The following is a 17729-nucleotide window of genomic DNA, read 5'->3' as shown; positions in this document are numbered from 1 at the left end:
TGGTACACACAAACAGTTGCTACACGCGATCGCTATTAAGTACATTCAGGTGGAAAGGAACAACATAAAAACACACCACACTACACGAAAGGACACAAGAAGGATACACATTCGTTGAAACGCCTAGCAAACAACAGCTAAAAACATAAACGGAGATGTCTCAACATCTCTTACCTTACTACTATCGCACTTAAAACGTAAGGGGTCCTGCCTTGTACACGTTGAGTGTCCGAAATCTTTGGCACGCTGGGGATTCCACTCGCTCTCTCTCTGTCCCGCTCTCCGGAGGCGTGTTTTTGTGTGTCTGAGTATGTGTTCTTTTAATTAGTTTGGCCCTGTTCCGGGTAAACTCACCACCGTCCATCTTGCCATCTACGTGTTAAAGCTCTGCACTCGTTTTAGGGGAGCAATTCCACCCCGAGCGAATTGAACCTACGAAGGTGTGTATCGTTTCCACTCCAATTCTCACTGCTATGTGTGTGTGTTTGTTAATATGTCACTCTTTTTCTGTTTTTCGAGCTCCTTTGCAAGGAGGAACTTCACATCGTACAGAGGATGAACCTGACGATGGAGCTGGTCCTGATGGTGTTTTCTTGCAAAACTCTAGTTCACCTCTTTTCAATAACCAACTTTTCGGTCGGTTTTGGGACGACGTTGTCCTTAATGCTTTGTGTTTGTCCTTTTTTTCGCCATTTCCTATATCGTCAAGACGATAAAGTTGGGCCTGTACGGCGTTGTTGGTTTGTCGGTCGAGGGAAGGTGCAGGAGGAACAGCTGGGAAGAATATGGGAAATTGTCCTCCAAACATTCCAGTCCTCCCAGTTTGTAGGAGGGAAGGTGACGAGTGCGGATGAAGGGGTGGTTTGTTGACGTTAGCTTTCACACTGGACCGAAACCGAGAAATGACCTTCTTTCGCATGGAGAAACCGTACCCATGACGGTGCGCTGGGTGTGGTTGTAAAACTGGCTGGGGGTTGGTGTGCATAAAAGTAGTGTCCCGATCTACTTCCGGTGCCGCTGGAGATCATTTCTACCTTCCACGGTACCTTTACTACCAACAGCACCACCGTTCGTGCCGCTACTAGACGCCCCACCGCCATCCATCGATGAGGACGGCATAGGACCGCCACCCAGGACGGCTGAAGCTGATTGTCGACGGTTGTTGCGCTCGACCGCTTTGGCCGATATTTGCTGCGAGCTGCGGACAACCGTCAGATAGACCGGCCGGTAGAGTGGCGCCAGGTCCCGGTGCTCGTTGTCACTCACATTACACCCATCGTACACTTCGCCCAGCAGGAACTCTGGCCCGATGTAGGTGCCACCCTCGACGTGATCGATAGCAACATCTGTTAGCGGAACGAAAAAAAAAACAAAGAAGGGGTTTATTGTGTTATTTTGTGTGGAAAAAACGAAGTATAAATAGTGTCGTTAAACGACCGGAGAAGCACAAAAAAACGGCACATTGAGTACCGGTCCCAAAAGGGAGACAGTAGACAAAATGGCACCGAAAGTGAAACGGGTTTGGTGGCATGACTAACCAATGCCTCTGATCCTGTGATTTGCTATCTACAAAGTCTTATATCGGTCTTACACGGGTTCAGAATCTGTTCCTGATCCGGAGCCATTTTTTTGTGTATGCCGTGGGACGAGGCCCCAACACTTTGCCGATGAATTTTGAGTGACGCTTTAAGTAATCTCGTACGTTGACGTCGTAAAAGCTGAGTGGTAACATTTTACTTCCGCTTACACCGGTACCCGTACTCTGTCAATGAAAGAACGTGAATTGACAGGGTGTTTTTGGGACAGCTGTCTCTTTAAACCCCTGCGAAGGGATTTCATTCAGCTGTATAACGCACTTTAGGGTGGAGGTTTAGCTTTATTTTTTGCCTACCTCGCGTTACATATAAACGGGTTTGTCTACTTTGGGGTGTTTGAAAGATGAGAAGCGATTTTTACACCCGGGTATGGGTTTGTTTGTGTTAAATTTTTGATTTAATTTCCTAAAACAAAAATGCAATGTGATTGCAGAGATTTAGGCGCACAATTTTCGATATCGTTTGCAATACGCCCAGAAGTATGCAATTGAAATTTGTTTGATAACCATTTAACACCTCGCCATAAGTTCGTTCCGATTTACTTACACACTGCACTGTAAAACGTAACTATCTGCTTCAATATCCTCTTTATTGCCAATTTCAATTTCCCCTCAGTCGCGTCTAGCAGCTTCAGTTAATTTTCGATCCAGTAATGAATGCTTGATATCAACATTCTCTACTGCACGGTTTTAGTGTACCACACAGGATGACATACTAACTTCCTGTTTAAGGGGCTATTATGTCTTTTTCCCTCTTTCTCTCTCTCTCTCTCTCTCGCTATCCTACTGCGAACAAATAAAGGATAATCTGGTACCGTTTACGAAAAAGGTCAGAGGTTAGCATGGCAGCGTTGTCATCATGCTGTCGCCCTGTTTCCGGTTAGTGAACGAACGAGGGAATGTCTGCATGCAGCAGTGCATTGTGCTTCGGTCCTACGTCCACACGGAGGGATGGAATGCAATAGCGCTTGAGCTTGGACGCACCGCTTTCTCCGTCGTTTATGTCGGGCTGGTAGCTGGTTAACTGACAAACGGAAAAGCCACGAAAAGCAAGGAAGACACCTGCCGATCAAACTTACCGTATCCTATGTGCGGTTGAAGATTGCTGTTCGGTATTCGGAACGGTACCGTACCGATCGTGACGGGGAAGTTAATTTGCAAGTCGTCGCCCGATTTATCGAATTCCAGGCAGGCCTGCGGAAGGAAAGGCACGGAAGGGACGAACGGTAAAGCAAAGCACAAAAGTGGTAAATGTATTTTCAGAGTGTAAGATTAAGCAGCCATGGAGCAGGAACAAATTATGCAACCAGGGTGTGCGTGGAAGGTACAATTTGTGTTGGGCAATTGTCGATTGATTAGTGTTCGATTTGGTGGTGGGTTTTGCGAAAGCTTCACCTGCGCTTTAATCCTCTGTGCAATATTAATTAATTCCATGGCCTTGGAATCGGATTTATGCGGAGCATTCCGCACACATTCTGCCATCAGCTGTGGTGACTGATGTGGTTTCACGTTTCGTTGCGGTTTTGTCCCACAATGTGTGCGGTTTTTCCGCGCGGATTGATTCAAACACGGCACGGATTTATGTGCCCATTAGGTGGGATTTGCTGCAGACAGATGGGATGATAGCTGCTGAATCGATGTCCATGTACAAGAACGATTAATTTCTAAAGGCTTTTGGTTAAATTGAATTATTAAGAGGGAAAAAAGTTGTATTGTCGACTAGACTTAACTTTAAGCCATTAAGCTCAAATATAAATGGGTGGTGCCGATGCACCAGGATGCACAACTTTCTGAATAAAAGTTAAAGTTAAAAAAGTTAAAAGTTAAAAAAGAAATAGCTAAACGCGTCTGGTTGTATCGCGATGACTCTGCCCTCTGTTCAGTTTCCATGTAATGGTCAGCATTCTCTTGCTCTCCTTTGTTCAAAATCAATGATTGCATTCATCTGTGTGTTGCAGCACTGTGTTGAAAGTACTTCGGAACCACAGCATAATCATGCGTCTAATAGTAACAGCCGTGCCGGTCTCCGGTGCACCGTAACGCGAACGTGACAGATTGGGTTTGGATGGCACGGATGCTCCTTAACCACGCTGCAGCTTTAACGCGTCCTAACCACACATCACACAGCTCCCAATCGGACGGTGTAAACAGTTGTGTGCCGCTGATGTTGTACTTGAGGCAACAGCCTCGTGCAGGGATTTTGTGGTGGCTAAGCGGAAGGCTCATTAGAGTCGAGAGGTTCCGTGTCGAGGATTAGGCTACAGGGTAACCGGCATGCAACGCACTAAACACACGTCTATCTTACCACGAGCGTGTAGTAGATCTGTGCCAGCCGGCAGACGCCCATCATGGTGGTCGGTACGGTTGGGATGCGCAGGTTGGCACAGGTGTCCTGCCGCTCGTTCGGTACCACCGTTTCGCCTTTGTACTCGAGCACCAGGTGTTGGACTTCCTTCGTCACACCGAGCACGCCTCGCTCGACGAAAAACTCGCAGTACTGTAGCAGGCGCACCTTTAGCTTGACTGCTTCTTCGCCCTGATTGTCGATGATCGATTTCAGCTTGAGAGTTTCACCGCAGCAGAATGCCGTCCGGTCGAGGGAACAGCTGCAAGCACGGTGGAAGAAACAGTGGAGGAAAGGTTGTTTAGCTGCAATTCCACGAATCGGTACACGACTGGATTTGTGCGGTTAAGCAGTCGAGGGCAACTGAGCCAAGAGGATTGAGCCCGTTGATCGAATCTAATAATTCCCGTACGAGGGGCACGATAACGTCATTAGTTGAGTGTGTTACCAGTCAGTGCTAGTTCATGGAAAGGAAAAGCTGTGTTCTGTTAATTACTGTTAGGAAATTGATCGCACAACTAATGCACAGTTTAGTATGGAAAGGTGTCTGAAGTGTTATAGAAATATGGTTGTTACCTCTTAATAATGTCTATACAATAATTTACAATATTTTTAATTATAATATTTTTGTGAAGGGTATATATTAAGTTACTGCTGACGAAATACTTAACCGGTTAATTAGCTTGATTCAATTATTGTTTCGAAGGGATAAACGCGCCTGAAAGTATGCAATAAACATTCTTTTAGTCCTAACAACCATTTGTGGCTTGCAGGTTCCGCTGGCAAACATTGTTAATGAGCTCACAGTTAAAAAATTCCCTTCACATAACAATTGCATACTTGCGGGCGTGACGACCCTCAAAACAGTACCCAAGTTAAATTAGTGTCCCGGAGTGTAATAATTATGCGAAAAAAAGGGTCACCACCGATCGTTATTGAATTTGTGGTTATATTTGTTCTTGTTCAATCTGCTGAATTGGCAACATCAATCACTAAAACTTTATCCATTCCCGGACTCCTTCTGCTGGTTGTTTTGAACACTAAACTTTACCGTTACAAATGGCCCCCATTCCGTAGGGCCGGAGGCCAACGGGCAAATAAAAAAAAAGAATGTCTACAAAGCTCCATAGAACTACCACACATTCCACATTTCGGGGCATTTCTTATATTCTTACATGGTACAACCAAACAAATGGCGAACGTAAAGCATGCAAACAACAATCATTATTCTGCCTTCTCTTATCATCCGCTCCACGGTTCATAAGAAATGCATAAAATGGAAGGATGCCTCCGAAATGCGATTATTTCCACTCGAAACTCATAACTCAAAACTTTCACCAGACTGGGTGCACATTCTCGTAAAGGTCATCGGGAGATAATAGAAAAAAAAATCTGCTTCAGAAAAAGAGGAATCTTGGGCGTATTTTTCAACACTGAACAACATCCGCTGAAAGATGCTTAAATTCCGGGGTTTTTTTGATTTGCCGGGTTATGACGGCGAAAGGATGCGCCATGCTTGAAGACAAGTGCGGAAATAAATAAAACATTGGCAGCCTTTTACGTACCTGAGCGTAACGGGTCCTTTGGCACAGCATAGGCAACACTTGACCTTCTTGTCCTGTCCCGATACCGGTTTCTTTGGAGAGCGTTTGGAAAGAAAGTGTAAGAACGGGATCGTGTGACTTAACCTACATTTTCGGTCTGTTCGGAACTAATCGAACTGCCCGGTACAACAGCACCGAGCAGCATTGTGTACCGCGTTAGGGATGGAAAGGATCTTCTTTCCCATTTCGATATAATACCTACTCACCAGATATTGCTCATCCATACAGTCTATGTGTGGTCCGATGATGGTGAAGTACTTGATGCCTTGGGGTGGAGAAGCGTACGGAATATCAATCGTAGCCTACACCGCAAAACCGGTTCCGAATGTAGGCCACAGTTGGTCCGAAAATGGCGAAAAGACAGGCACGTAAGGTATTAGTATATATCATAAATCGGCAAACGATTATGGGCCACTCGGTCTTCGGGCCGGGAAGACACTCGGTTCGATTCAGTCATATTCTCCTGGGCCCTCCTTATCACAACAACTAACCTTCCTTAAGACAACCTTCCCATGGCAAACCCGTCACCCGGAAGGTATTACCACTCGACATCAATCCTAACCCATTCTGATGACATATTTTTCCAGTGTGTATCAGAAATGTGTGTCCACCCCGGCGTGTGGTGGTGAATTGGAACAACTCATACACATACGCCGCAGCCGGATTTGATGAATATTTCATCAGCTTTAAGCTCGTGCGAATGTGGCGGTTCGCAAAGGTCTATGCATGTGTAAAGAGTGTGAAAAGCTCGCACGCAAGCGGCCAGCTCGCATGGTGTCTGATTTAATTGATTAATGGAAAAAGGATTTCCTAAGCCCCGGATGCAGTGCCGGTGGTGGTGCTGTGTGGTACAGAGTTATTGACCATTTTGTTGTGCGGGTATGGGCCGAACGATGCAGATGCAGTTCCGTATCAACGCAAGCCCATCTAATGGGTTTCTAATCAATCAGTGGAGAGCGGGTCGCCGTTCAGTCGTCCGCTTACTGTTGGAATAAATCTGTTAGTTTTAATAGGTTGCATTATCAGTTGCAAATTATACATCTCGGATGCACCTGCACCTCGAGGAGATTTATCAACCAGGCAAACGGTTGCGGTGCTGAACGGATCATGTGATCGAATAGGTGTGATCGTTGATGGTGCTTTTAACCGTTTTTCATTGTTGATCTGCTTGATTAATTATTTTCCCTATCAGAGGTAGTTTCGAGGGTTCTATTGATAAGCTATTTTTGTTATGCAAATAGTATACTTTTCGACACTGTTTTGTGACAAAACATCCATTTAAAGTGATTTGCAAGATGGGAAAGTTTGCTATTGTTTTCTATTGAGAATTATTAAGTCATGATCAATAATTCTTCAATACATGCGATCAATTTTACGTTTCATACCAATTCCGTGCTAGACTCAATCGTCAACACTTTGTTGCCCGCCTGTACCCAAATAAATTTAACCGTTTTGCGATCAACAGTTCCCGTTTTTTTTTTCGCTGTCCATTCACGCGGAACAAATGCAAATAGGTACGATTGGAAGAAAATCGCGGCTTATGATAAAAATCCCTCCAACAGCGATCCCACTTCAGTTGGGCGTGACACTGGCAGCAAAAAAGGGCAACACAATGAAGAACCTCGCATACAAGCGGACCAAAAGATTGTGGCCATCATTTGAAAGGCATCTGTCCCCATGGATTGTCACTAATCCTTGGCTTCGTTTCCACTCAACCGTTTGCGGCAAATGCAGTGGGCAGGAAGGCAAAAACTGAATATTTTATCACGCTACTTTCAGCCATCCAACCGTGCTCTGGTCTGATGGGACGTTCACAGTGGCTGGTTGCGAAACCCGATGTCTGACGATTTTGACCATCCAGCAGTCAGTCCATGCTGGTGGCGCGAGTTTTGAATCAAAAATATGAAATGTGGTTCAATTGTTTTGGTTCCGTGCGCGAGAACGCCTGAATGTATGCAGGAGGGTGGATAGCGAACCGTGTGACCGTATGATTTTATTATGGCATCATTTACTTTCTTCAGCGAGAAGAAGCGCGACTCGGGCGGCGGGACACGTGCCATGAACGAAATGCGATTTACTGAGCGCGAGTGAGTGAATTTTCATGTTAATTTACTTTTACCCGGCTGTGTGTCTGGGTTGGTGGCGTTACCGGTGGCGTTACTTGCCGGATGTTCGGGTTGCGATGTGTCACATTCAGTGCTTGCCACGGTGTAAAATGGTCGGATACCGCACATACCAAACGGCACACAAAGCTAACCCGACTCCGACTAAATGTTGTTGATTGTCTTTGCTGTTTTTAGTACGTTTTAGTTCCACCGTATCGTGTTTATCGTTGGGAAATGAGTTTATTGTCCACTGCCCCACACACACCGGGGGGGTTTATAGTGATCACGAAACATTGGGTGAATAGTGTCGGCGTCTTCATCGTCTTACCTTAACGAAATAACGGATGTAACAGGCACGTGACTCAAAGCTGCAGGGTAGGTTGGTTTCGGGGATGTTAAAACGGAACGGAAACTGATGCTGACCGCGCACCAGCACCGGCACGGTCACGTCCAGTCCTTCGCCCGCCCGTTCGCCCCATATGACGGCCCGCTCGTCGATGTAGACCTGATCGTCCTTCACCTATATTCCGGCCGGGATATACCGACCGTCCGACCGAACAGGAGGAAAGATATAGACACATAGAGAATATAAATAAAGGGATAATAAAACGAACGGGTCCGGTGCTCCGATACCGAATCAGATGCAGATCGGTGGAACGAGAAATTGTTGCGCATTTGCTACACGGTTTTCGAGGGGGGAGATTTTTTGATAGTCCACAGTCTCTCGACAAACTGCCACTCGAAAGGGAATTTCGGGGGAGGTAAAAGGGATATAAAAGGGCAATGATGCTGATGTCCATTTCCGGCGAAATTTGGTCACTGACAGACGGTGTGACCGTGTGTGCGAGTTTTTGACTGAACCTGAAAGACCTGATAATGATGCTGCCGTTAATGGACAATGCGCTGAATAATGTGGGCAGCATCGTTAATACTGCTCTGTCGCATTATTGTCACTGCTATTTCGAGAGCACGTAAGTTACGGTACGATGATGAGTTTTTCTGTGATCGTATGAGCCATGACTTAAAGCATATGTTTTTTGTTTTTCTACACACGCCAAGACAATTGCATACATTTCGGCGTTTTCTAACGGAAAAAAGTAATCAAAATTAAACCATATTTAAAATGAAACCATTAAAGAACGTTCCGTACGTGTTTTAAAGCTGGGGTGTAAGCCGAATGCTCTCCTAATCATTACATTACCATTAACAATTCGAAACAGATGCCCGTGTCTGTGTACGATACTGTGCCGCAGTATGCAAATAAATGAAGATGAAGCTCCGTACCGGTTACGAAATGCGATGACAAACGTACACAAAGTGTGGGGGGGGACAAAACAAAAAAGAACGCCACTAACTTAATCCATCTCGACTGCTGAACAGTGAACCGAGAAGCAGTTCCCAGCCTTATAATGACCGACAGCACACGAAGCGGCCATCAAAGGGAAAAGAAAACCGAAACAAAAACAGGATTAGCCGATGAGTGAGCATCATTTGATTACGTTCTTCCATTGCGGTTGAACGTTATTTTCCCGGTGGTTTTACATCCCGTCCGACCAAACCTAACTGTGTATGGCAACCAGGACTGCAGTTTGCAGTGGCGAAGAAGTAAATAACAGGAACAAAAAAGGGAATGAAACAGACAAACTACCACGTCACGGTGGTGAAAATTTTATCGCTTCGCAATGGTTTAGATTTCGGGGCTCGGGGTCGAGCGTTTGACTTTGCGCTCCAAATAAACGGCTGATGGGAATTTGAATGATGTGCGTAAATAATTCAACGCAAGCAAGGGACAGGGGCTTTTTTCCATTGGTGGAAAGGTTGTGAAGAGTTTGGACAATATTCTTTGGCGTAAGCCGATGAATGGTGGAAATGTAAAGGATGGAGTGCGCAAAGCTTCGGCCCTTTTTCTCAATGTGAGGAATGGTGGCGATGAATCGTAAAATCAACGGCACTTGAATCACGTTTTTTTCGCTCAAAAGAAATGGCTTGTTAAAAACAAATTATACTTTAAAGGCGTTGCGATTGCAAAGGTCTTTGGCTCGTTTGGCGAATTTTCTCTAGAAGACACAAAGAAGTCATTTGATTTAACATGGTTTGTTCACGGTTCCATTGCTTTGTAACACACTGATGGCATAGCATTTTCTTACCGGCGGAGTCAACCAGCTCGGAACCAGTGTGGGACCGTATGCATATGCAAAGGTCGACGATACCCGCAAGGAGAACCCCTAGGGGCGCAAGTCAACCAAAGGGAAGGATGATACGATGATGGAAAGGATACACACAGTTTAGGACGTAATTACCGTTCTTTTGTCTCCGGACACGAACACCTTCCACTCGACGTGCGCTTTTCCTCTGAGCAGTAACCGGATGGCTGTAGGAGAAGAGATAGAAAGAAAGTGAGAGAGAGAGAGACGATGTAGTGAAGAGTCAACTAAAGTAAGGTTAGAATGTGGTCCCTTCCTGTACGCCATACTTCAGCTATAAGCTTTTTAGCAAAGCGAAAGCATGAAACAAAGCACGAGGTCGGTTACCTCCCCAGAAACGGTCACGAGGAAGGAAACCGAAAGTCTCGCACGTTTGGCCACGGCAAAGTTGGCCAAGAAGCTAGTGTTGGAACTTAGGATCGGATTGATCCTCGGGAAGGAACCGGTATGTGTTGCGTTGCCACGCAAAATACGGTGAAAGTTTTATGTGGGGATACAAATATGTCGTCAGCATCGTCAGCATTGTGTATGTGTGTTTACCTTACTACACTCGGCCTGGGTGGGAGGGGGCCCTCGTTTGTCCAATGTCGTTGTTTTCATTTTTGCCATAATTCCATCGACGTTTTGTACTCAGCAAAACAGTGATCGACAACGGTGTGCGACATCAGACCGACTTTGAAGATGAGATTTTGTACACCGAATTGCATACTTTAGGGCGTTTTCTTGGAATTTCCTTAAAACTTGTGCGAAAACTTCAACACCGTATGATAAAATGTGGTTAATTTTGGGATATTTTGCGACTTATTTCGATAGCTTTTGTCGAGCGCTGAACAGACGAGTGACTCTGAGTAAATATCTGCTTGATTTGGGATATTGATGTTACCTCTTAGTCAAACAAGATGTCGCCCCATTATAGAACATCGCTGTACAAAGCAGTTCGTCGTGCGAATACCTCTACGTTATGAGAGTAATCTCCGTCCACAACCATTCCACTGATGGAAGTGGTCCTAGTGGTAAGATTACTTAAGAGGAACGAAGTCAGCCAGGCAGGCAGACAGACAACGGAAAAGTGAAACGACTGGAGCATGAGAGCACTCCATTCAGTGAGTTGGGTACCATGGAGCGTGGACGTGAGAGAAAGGGATAAATGCCCAAACCGGATACAGTTCTTACCGGTCAGCTTCCACTGACTGTGTGTCTGGCAGTGTGTGCAGAAGGTGTATGACTCCGATGTGATTACGACGGATGTGTGTGCCACCGGTATACCCGGTGGCAGGATTTCTGTCATGTCAGATCCTTGGAATGTCATTCTGTGCGGTGGATGGGTTCGGGAGAACGAGTCGATGGGGAAGGAAACTTCCATGTCACCTTGTTGTTCCTGTTGTACTTTTGGAAACGATAAGACGGTGGATGTTTTAGGAATTGGCGCCCCCACCGTAGGGTGGGAAATGCAAACGCGTGATAACTGAGCTCCGGCACGGCAACCTAGTGACATGTGTAGATTACGTCGAAAAGCTAACAATGATCAGGGCTTTTGGTTGGGAAAGAGATTGTGTCCCTTTTCCTTACGCCCCCAAGATGGGATGCTACACGCTTCATGTAAGGATGTAAATTTGTACATTTGCCAAATTACGGACAACAGAGAGTTTGTGTACTTTCTTGGGCTCCTTGGAGTGGCAAAAATTGTGCCATTTACGGCTAAAAAAGCACCAAACAATGTGTGTCCTGTGCTGCTACATGATAAGATCGAGAACCTTGGTCAAAAATTGCCTATGTATACAATTAATTAGGAAAGTTGTTTTCAGTAGAAACTTTTCTTGTTGGAAGGGAAAGCTTGTGCATTAGAACAAAAAGTACAGGTAGGTTGGATCGATACGGTTACGTGGATATCCGTATTGTCACCTACAAAGTAGAGACTGCCTATGGTGATTTGGTAAAGCTCTGGTAAAACCGGTCGTGAAAGCGTTACATCCCCGTAATCCACAGTTCCCATCGCTCGTCCCATTGTGCGCTTAGTACCTACTTAGTCGCTTTAGCTACTCTGGATTTACTGCTTTCATGGCTGCTCTCTACCTTTCATTATTATTACTTTATTTTTTCGAAACGTGCATAGAAGGAATGTGGGAGAAAGGGGGGGGGGGGGGGGGGGGGGGGGGGACATTACGAGGACACACACCATAGACATGTTCGTGCACTTAGCGCATACTTACACTTGAGCTTGAAATTTTCCGTAGTGTGCATTATGACTCGCCCCGAGAGCACTTCACCGGCGTAGTAGTGCTCCTTGTCGAGTCGAATATCGAGCTCTTTGATGTAATCCATGACGTGGGACCGGCAGGATGGTGACCGTTCGTTCCGGGGACGACTCTTCCTGACGGTGGATTGATTCTTTCAAAATAATGCGCGTTCTAGTTGCTGTGGCTGAAAGAGTAGTCGAAAAAGAAGCAAGGAAAAGAATCGAGAAGTGAGCGGGTATATTTTGATTTAAATATTTCATTACAATCAAAGTAGCGGACGACCAGTTGGTAGGTGAGCTGACTCGATTAAATATTTCCCCCAGACGGTAACGTTTGTCCATGGCGTACCGAGAGGGTTTGATAAATAAATATGATGCTCGCTTGAGTTCATTTGCCTAATGGAACATTTTCGAAAGAGAATAAATGATAATGAAATTTAGTGTACAAAGTGACGAAGCGAGACTGGAACGCGACATCAAGGGATACAATCGTTCGCGATGCATGATAATGGAGACGCCCAGTCGTTCACGTGTGTTCTATTGGAGTTTAAGCTTCATTTGTCATTTACACTCAGTGACCAAAATTGCGTTAAACTGATTACAAAATGATCGTGTTTTTTATCGATCATACACGCGTCTCATAAAACCATTACCCGGTGGTGGTTATTCACCATTATTCCTTTGTCCGAATCGAATTTCACCGGTGTGAAATGTGTTTGTGTTGTGTAAATGCCATTGAGCAGGAAGGTACAATAAAAGCTTCCCTTTATGTCGCTCGGTTTGATGATGGTTGCTGGTGTAAAAGCTCCGTGAACCAAAATAACACGCCCTTTCATCTCTACGCACGGAGTGCACAATATTAGAAATAATTGAAGCGTAAATTGGAAAAATATAATTTCATAAGTCTGCACCTTTCTGTGGAGCGATTTGTATGTTTTTCTTTTGTCGAAAGGTTTTTACAACAACGAAAAAAGGTAAAGTAAATCAAACAGCAAAGAAATAGCCACACAGAAAAAATGTGGAACATCAATTATCCAGCTTGCCACGGTGAAAGGAAACGGCCACCGTACAAGATTGTTAAAATTTCTGCACAAAGCGATTCAACAAAGCTCCAACCGAGAAAATAATTTGTGGAAAAGGAAGGCACAAACGAGAAGGAAAGCAAGAGAGCGAGCGAAAAAACCCAAGAAGTCCCATAAAGTGAGTGTTCAACCCCATGCAATTCGGGGTAGAAAGACGCCGTAAGACGAGCCAACCGCGTTTGGGCTTTTGGCTTGTGTTTGGCTACCTTACCGAGCGGAACGTAATGTTTGATGGTATCCCAAGGAACTTACAACTTTTCTTAGCGAGCGAGATGCTAATGAAAAACATAGCTAAAGGTGAACTGGAAAAAAAAAATTCTAACCATAAATGAGGCAGGTCGGTTTTTGTTGTGGCGGTTTTTTGGTGCGCAACTTATTTGTCTTTCCTATTACACATAAACATTTATTCAACGAAAAGTTAATAGACTAACAAAGAACAATCACTACAGGGAAAGGAACGCTTCCTGCGCTTTGATCGAATGCTGTGTTTCGCACGAGCACATGAAAGTGTCGTTAAAGTACTGGCAAAGCTCATTAACAACAAACGTACCCAGTTATGCAGAGCAACAACGAAACAAACCAGACCTCAAAGTTCGTCGAAACGTCGATCAAATGGCTTGAGAGCAGCGCCGGAAAGCTGGTGCGTTGTTCCCAGCGAGCGGACCAGTTTGTACAACGAAAGGAAAACTTAAGGAAATTATTGTTCCTTTGCGCTTCATGCTTCACCTGCCACATGGACATGATATGGTGGGTTGCTCGGTGTACAAAAATTAAAAAAATCGCTACTTGGAGAAATTCTTTCAGCGTTTTCGTCTGAAAAAGCTTGTCTAGACTTGCTGAATGATTTTGTTTTTCGTTTGTGTGTAAAAATGCGATTTTAGAGTAAAGAAACTTCATAACACGAATTTTTTTAGCAAAATTTTGTTATAAGCGCCTTAAAGTATGCAATTAATTTGACATACTCGAAAGGTCGAAAGGGTCGTGACTGGTCTTTTTCCACCGCCTTTTGGTTCGTTAGCTTGTTTTCTCTTGTCTATTTTTATAATTCTTGTTAAAAATAAAACACGCCAAGTGCGTGCGTCAAGTGATAAATATTTCCTCACTAATCAAAATAAACAAACCGTTCCATCGCGAGCTTTATGATTTCTACCGAATTGATTCCAAGGAAAGCAAAACAATACCATTTCCATTTATGTTTTTCTTCCCGGAAACGCTCCGGATCGTAATTTTTGGGCGCATTTGTAAAAGCTTACCGAGAACTAATTCAAATTATGTGACCAAATCGTTTGGGGAATATTCTTTCCACGGAAAATTTTGAAGCCTACTGACAAGATGAAACGATAAACCGAGTGTCCCAGATATTCGGGGACGGGAATCATCCCGGACGATGAGGAAGAAAACAAACACCACCGTTTATCCACCAAAAGTAAGGATCTTGCGGTAGTGGACGGAATTTTGTCGACTCCCGAGCTCGGCCCTGCCACCGCCAAATTCCTTCGTTTCATTAGTCTCGAGAAAAATGATGCCTAAAATGTGATTGAAAAAGTTTACGTGCTTCAAGTGGGGCTGGCACACCGGATCCGAGTTTCCTCTGTTCTGCAGAACTGGGAAGCCTCGACCAAACAATGGATCTCGTTGCGCTGTTGTTCATTTCGTCCATCTGGGGTGGTGAGATGGTCGCACAAATGGGCGACAGCGTAAAACCGTACGACGGGTTTGTTTACCATTTCTGGCCAATCGGGCACGCGAGCATGTTGGCACCCAACACACTGACACACAGAGGAATTTGAAGCCAGTTTTATTGTCATCACGATGAGTTGTTTGCCTTCAATGTATCTAGCTCACACAGGGCGAGGGCACATGGGACAACAGAATCCCACATAATAGCGCATTTGGAATGAGCATTTTTGGGGATCATTCGGTTTATGAGAGACCCAAGCTTTATTTGGGATACTGTTTGGTGGGTTCGGGGGTTTATTTAGTCTCTTCCCTCCATCCTTCACCATCGCGACCATGTACGGCCAGCTCAAATCTCAACACACACACCGCATTCGATGCCTCTTGACAAATAATGGCGTAATGATTAAATTAGATTTGGTTCGTCACGGAGCACAGCAAGTGTCATCTCGCAAACAGTCACCCGATTGGGCTCATCGTTGCTCCCCTCAGCGACGGACGAGATTGATAAAGTTTGGCCAATGGTGTGCGAGTGTGTACGTGGAAGGGAATGCTATAGTTCCAGCGTTCGGATGCACCGGGGTGTAGAATTTGACTCTGTGGTGAGCTTTCCCCGAACGGGCTAATATCGAAAGTTGGAACGAATTTAATAGTACGAACGTTTGGATAATGACTCCACGGCAATAGCATTGCAGAGGGAACCAGCCACCATAAACGGAGATGGAAGAAGGAAATTAGCAGTGGGGACATTTTGATGTGCCTTCCCTTCGCCATGGTGCAATATAATTTGGATGCATAATATGTTCGTCCCTCGCAGGACCATATCATCCAGGTTTTTGGATGAAAATGGCCTCATCTGACTTGATGAACATTTCATGCAATGCATGAAACTTTTGCAACAAACGTAACCAACGATGAAAATGATGTGAACGTGCCTGGTTGATGGGGATCGTGACGTCTTGACGCGATTGGTGAAATGCTGTGGGATAGTATTATTGCAACGAGCAAGCACATTGTAAAGCAAAATGAGGCAAACTATGACTCACTGGGAGCGGAAATGTCGCATTAGTTTTACAGTGAAGAGTAATAGCTCTGGCGCATGGTAGTAAATTTTATGATATGTTTTTTTAGGGTCACTCAACATATTTCTGCATCATTAGCATATATATATAGTATGCAAAATGTGATTAGTCTGGAATAACCTTGATGTGAAAGGATTCATTCATAAATTTATACGACTAATATTAAATAATTTAGGCGTTGTTTAACTCCTCTGCCTAAAAGTATGCAATCCGCCTGACAAAAAATGGTGCTTCTGTCAAATGTTAGCAGTACGTTTACGAACGTTTCACTAAAAGGGAAACATGCACAATCCACTCCATCTTTTCCCAACCCAAATCGAACCGTTCTGATCGAGGGCTTTTCTTTCCACGGGATTTCCACCGAATGGCTGCTCCATCATTCGCGAAACGCAAATAAACATGCAATAAACAACGCCACGGGACACTCGATGCTCGATTTGCGTCAACGCTTCGGTCCGGAACACGTTCACGTAGTCAGGCTAATCGGATCATAATCGATTTTGGAATATCCTGTTATCCGCCACTAGATAAAATGCACCACCGACCGCTTGGACCGCTTCTGGAATGGCCGGAGTTTACCCGCGTACACTCTCCCGGCCTAGGCCGCTTATGAATATTGATTAATGGAAAGTTTTCTCCCATCCGGGGGCAGACTAGTTTCGCGTTAGATATCGGTGCCATTTGGTCCCGCGTAGAATGACGTTTGGCCTGCCATGAGTGTATGTTTGTGTGTGTGTGCCGCTTTTTATTTTGCTACCGTCATGCGGTTTTGTTCATGTCGTAAAAGCAGGTCACAGGAGCTACTTAGTGCGAAACGTTTCGAGATGAAGCTTCGCTATACGCGAGAGAATGGAATATGGCGATGTAAATATTCCACCGACATGATATGGACGAGAAACAGAGAGGACCCGAGGTGTGTAGGGATAATGGACCGAGTGTGTGTGTGTGTGAACACTTTGCATTGGATTATTATTGAGCCGATCCGATCGCTTACTTTCCACGGTGAAATCGGATCATTTCCATTCGAAGTGAAGTGGGAGGTAGCGATAAGAGCGTGGCCACGGGAAAACCATTCCCTACTTCACTTTTAAGCAGCCAGGGGAAAAAAGCCGGCCCTACAAAGCTCTTCACGAAGTACGCTTCTGGTAGGTGGCGTCAGTTCTTTTTTTTGCCGACTTAAAACCAGAGTGAAATTGAGTAGCTTTTCGCGGCCTCGTGGTTTTGCAATGGTGCTTGTTTGAGATTTTATTCCGGCGATGAGTCGAGGATGATAAGATTATTATCGGTTTTTATCGCCTGACTCGTGTCTGTCAACACGCGGTCTTTAACGGACGTGCGTCGGAAGGAAGGAGCAGTAATGGAACTGTGCGGGGGGAACGAAAGCTGATCAAAGCTTTCGCTAATTTATGCAAGTACGAGTAAATGTGAACTATGTGGCTAGCAGCAACGAAAGAGCGGCTTATTAATATTCTATTAACTTGACTTCTAATGAACTCTTCTAGTGATTCTTGTCAGTTGTAAGAAATGTTTGTCAAAGGTTTAAGCCAGAGTTTACAAAAGTGATAAATACTCATTGCTTTTCTGTTAAAATTCGGAAACAAGAGTTTCATGAAGAAAATATGTAAAAAATATTGCATACATTTAGGCGCTTTTGTTATCGTCCTCCTAATAGTTGTTCGATTTAGTGTAACTTTCTCGTGTGTTTTCTCAACGGGCCACTTAAATCCTTACATTCATACAGTAATAACGGAGTTGCACGCTTTTTTCCTGGCCCATTGAACATATGTTCGATGGCGTAAAT

General features: G+C 44.7%; 1 protein-coding gene across 1 annotated transcript; it reads right to left on the bottom strand.

The window, feature by feature from the left end:
* Positions 1–1002: 1002 nt before the first annotated feature.
* On the bottom strand, positions 1003–12173 carry LOC128714676 (arrestin domain-containing protein 3-like). The gene is made up of 8 exons (XM_053809551.1): positions 12062–12173; positions 9948–10018; positions 7976–8167; positions 5749–5844; positions 5504–5574; positions 3900–4200; positions 2674–2788; positions 1003–1346 (listed from the first exon to the last, which is right to left on the bottom strand). The coding sequence occupies exons 1-8, from the start codon at positions 12171–12173 to the stop codon at positions 1003–1005; spliced, it is 1302 nt and encodes a 433-aa protein (XP_053665526.1).
* Between the last annotated feature and the right edge of the window lie 5556 nt (positions 12174–17729).

The sequence above is a fragment of the Anopheles marshallii genome, chromosome 3 (genome assembly GCF_943734725.1).
Source record: "Anopheles marshallii chromosome 3, idAnoMarsDA_429_01, whole genome shotgun sequence".
Lineage (NCBI taxonomy): Eukaryota > Metazoa > Arthropoda > Insecta > Diptera > Culicidae > Anopheles > Anopheles marshallii.
The sequence above is the reverse complement of the archived record's forward strand: the minus strand, read 5'-3'. Positions and strand labels throughout refer to the sequence as shown.

Bases quoted from the DNA above. Each gene is read 5' to 3' on its own strand.
- LOC128714676 (XM_053809551.1), bottom strand. From the start codon at position 12,173: ATGGATTACATCAAAGAGCTCGATATTCGACTCGACAAGGAGCACTAC. The intron at 10,019-12,061 runs GTAAGTATGCGC...CTTCTCCTACAG, and splicing joins GGAAAATTTCAAGCTCAAGT to CCATCCGGTTACTGCTCAGA. The intron at 8,168-9,947 runs GTAATTACGTCC...GCCGGAATATAG, and splicing joins TGTCCGGAGACAAAAGAACG to GTGAAGGACGATCAGGTCTA.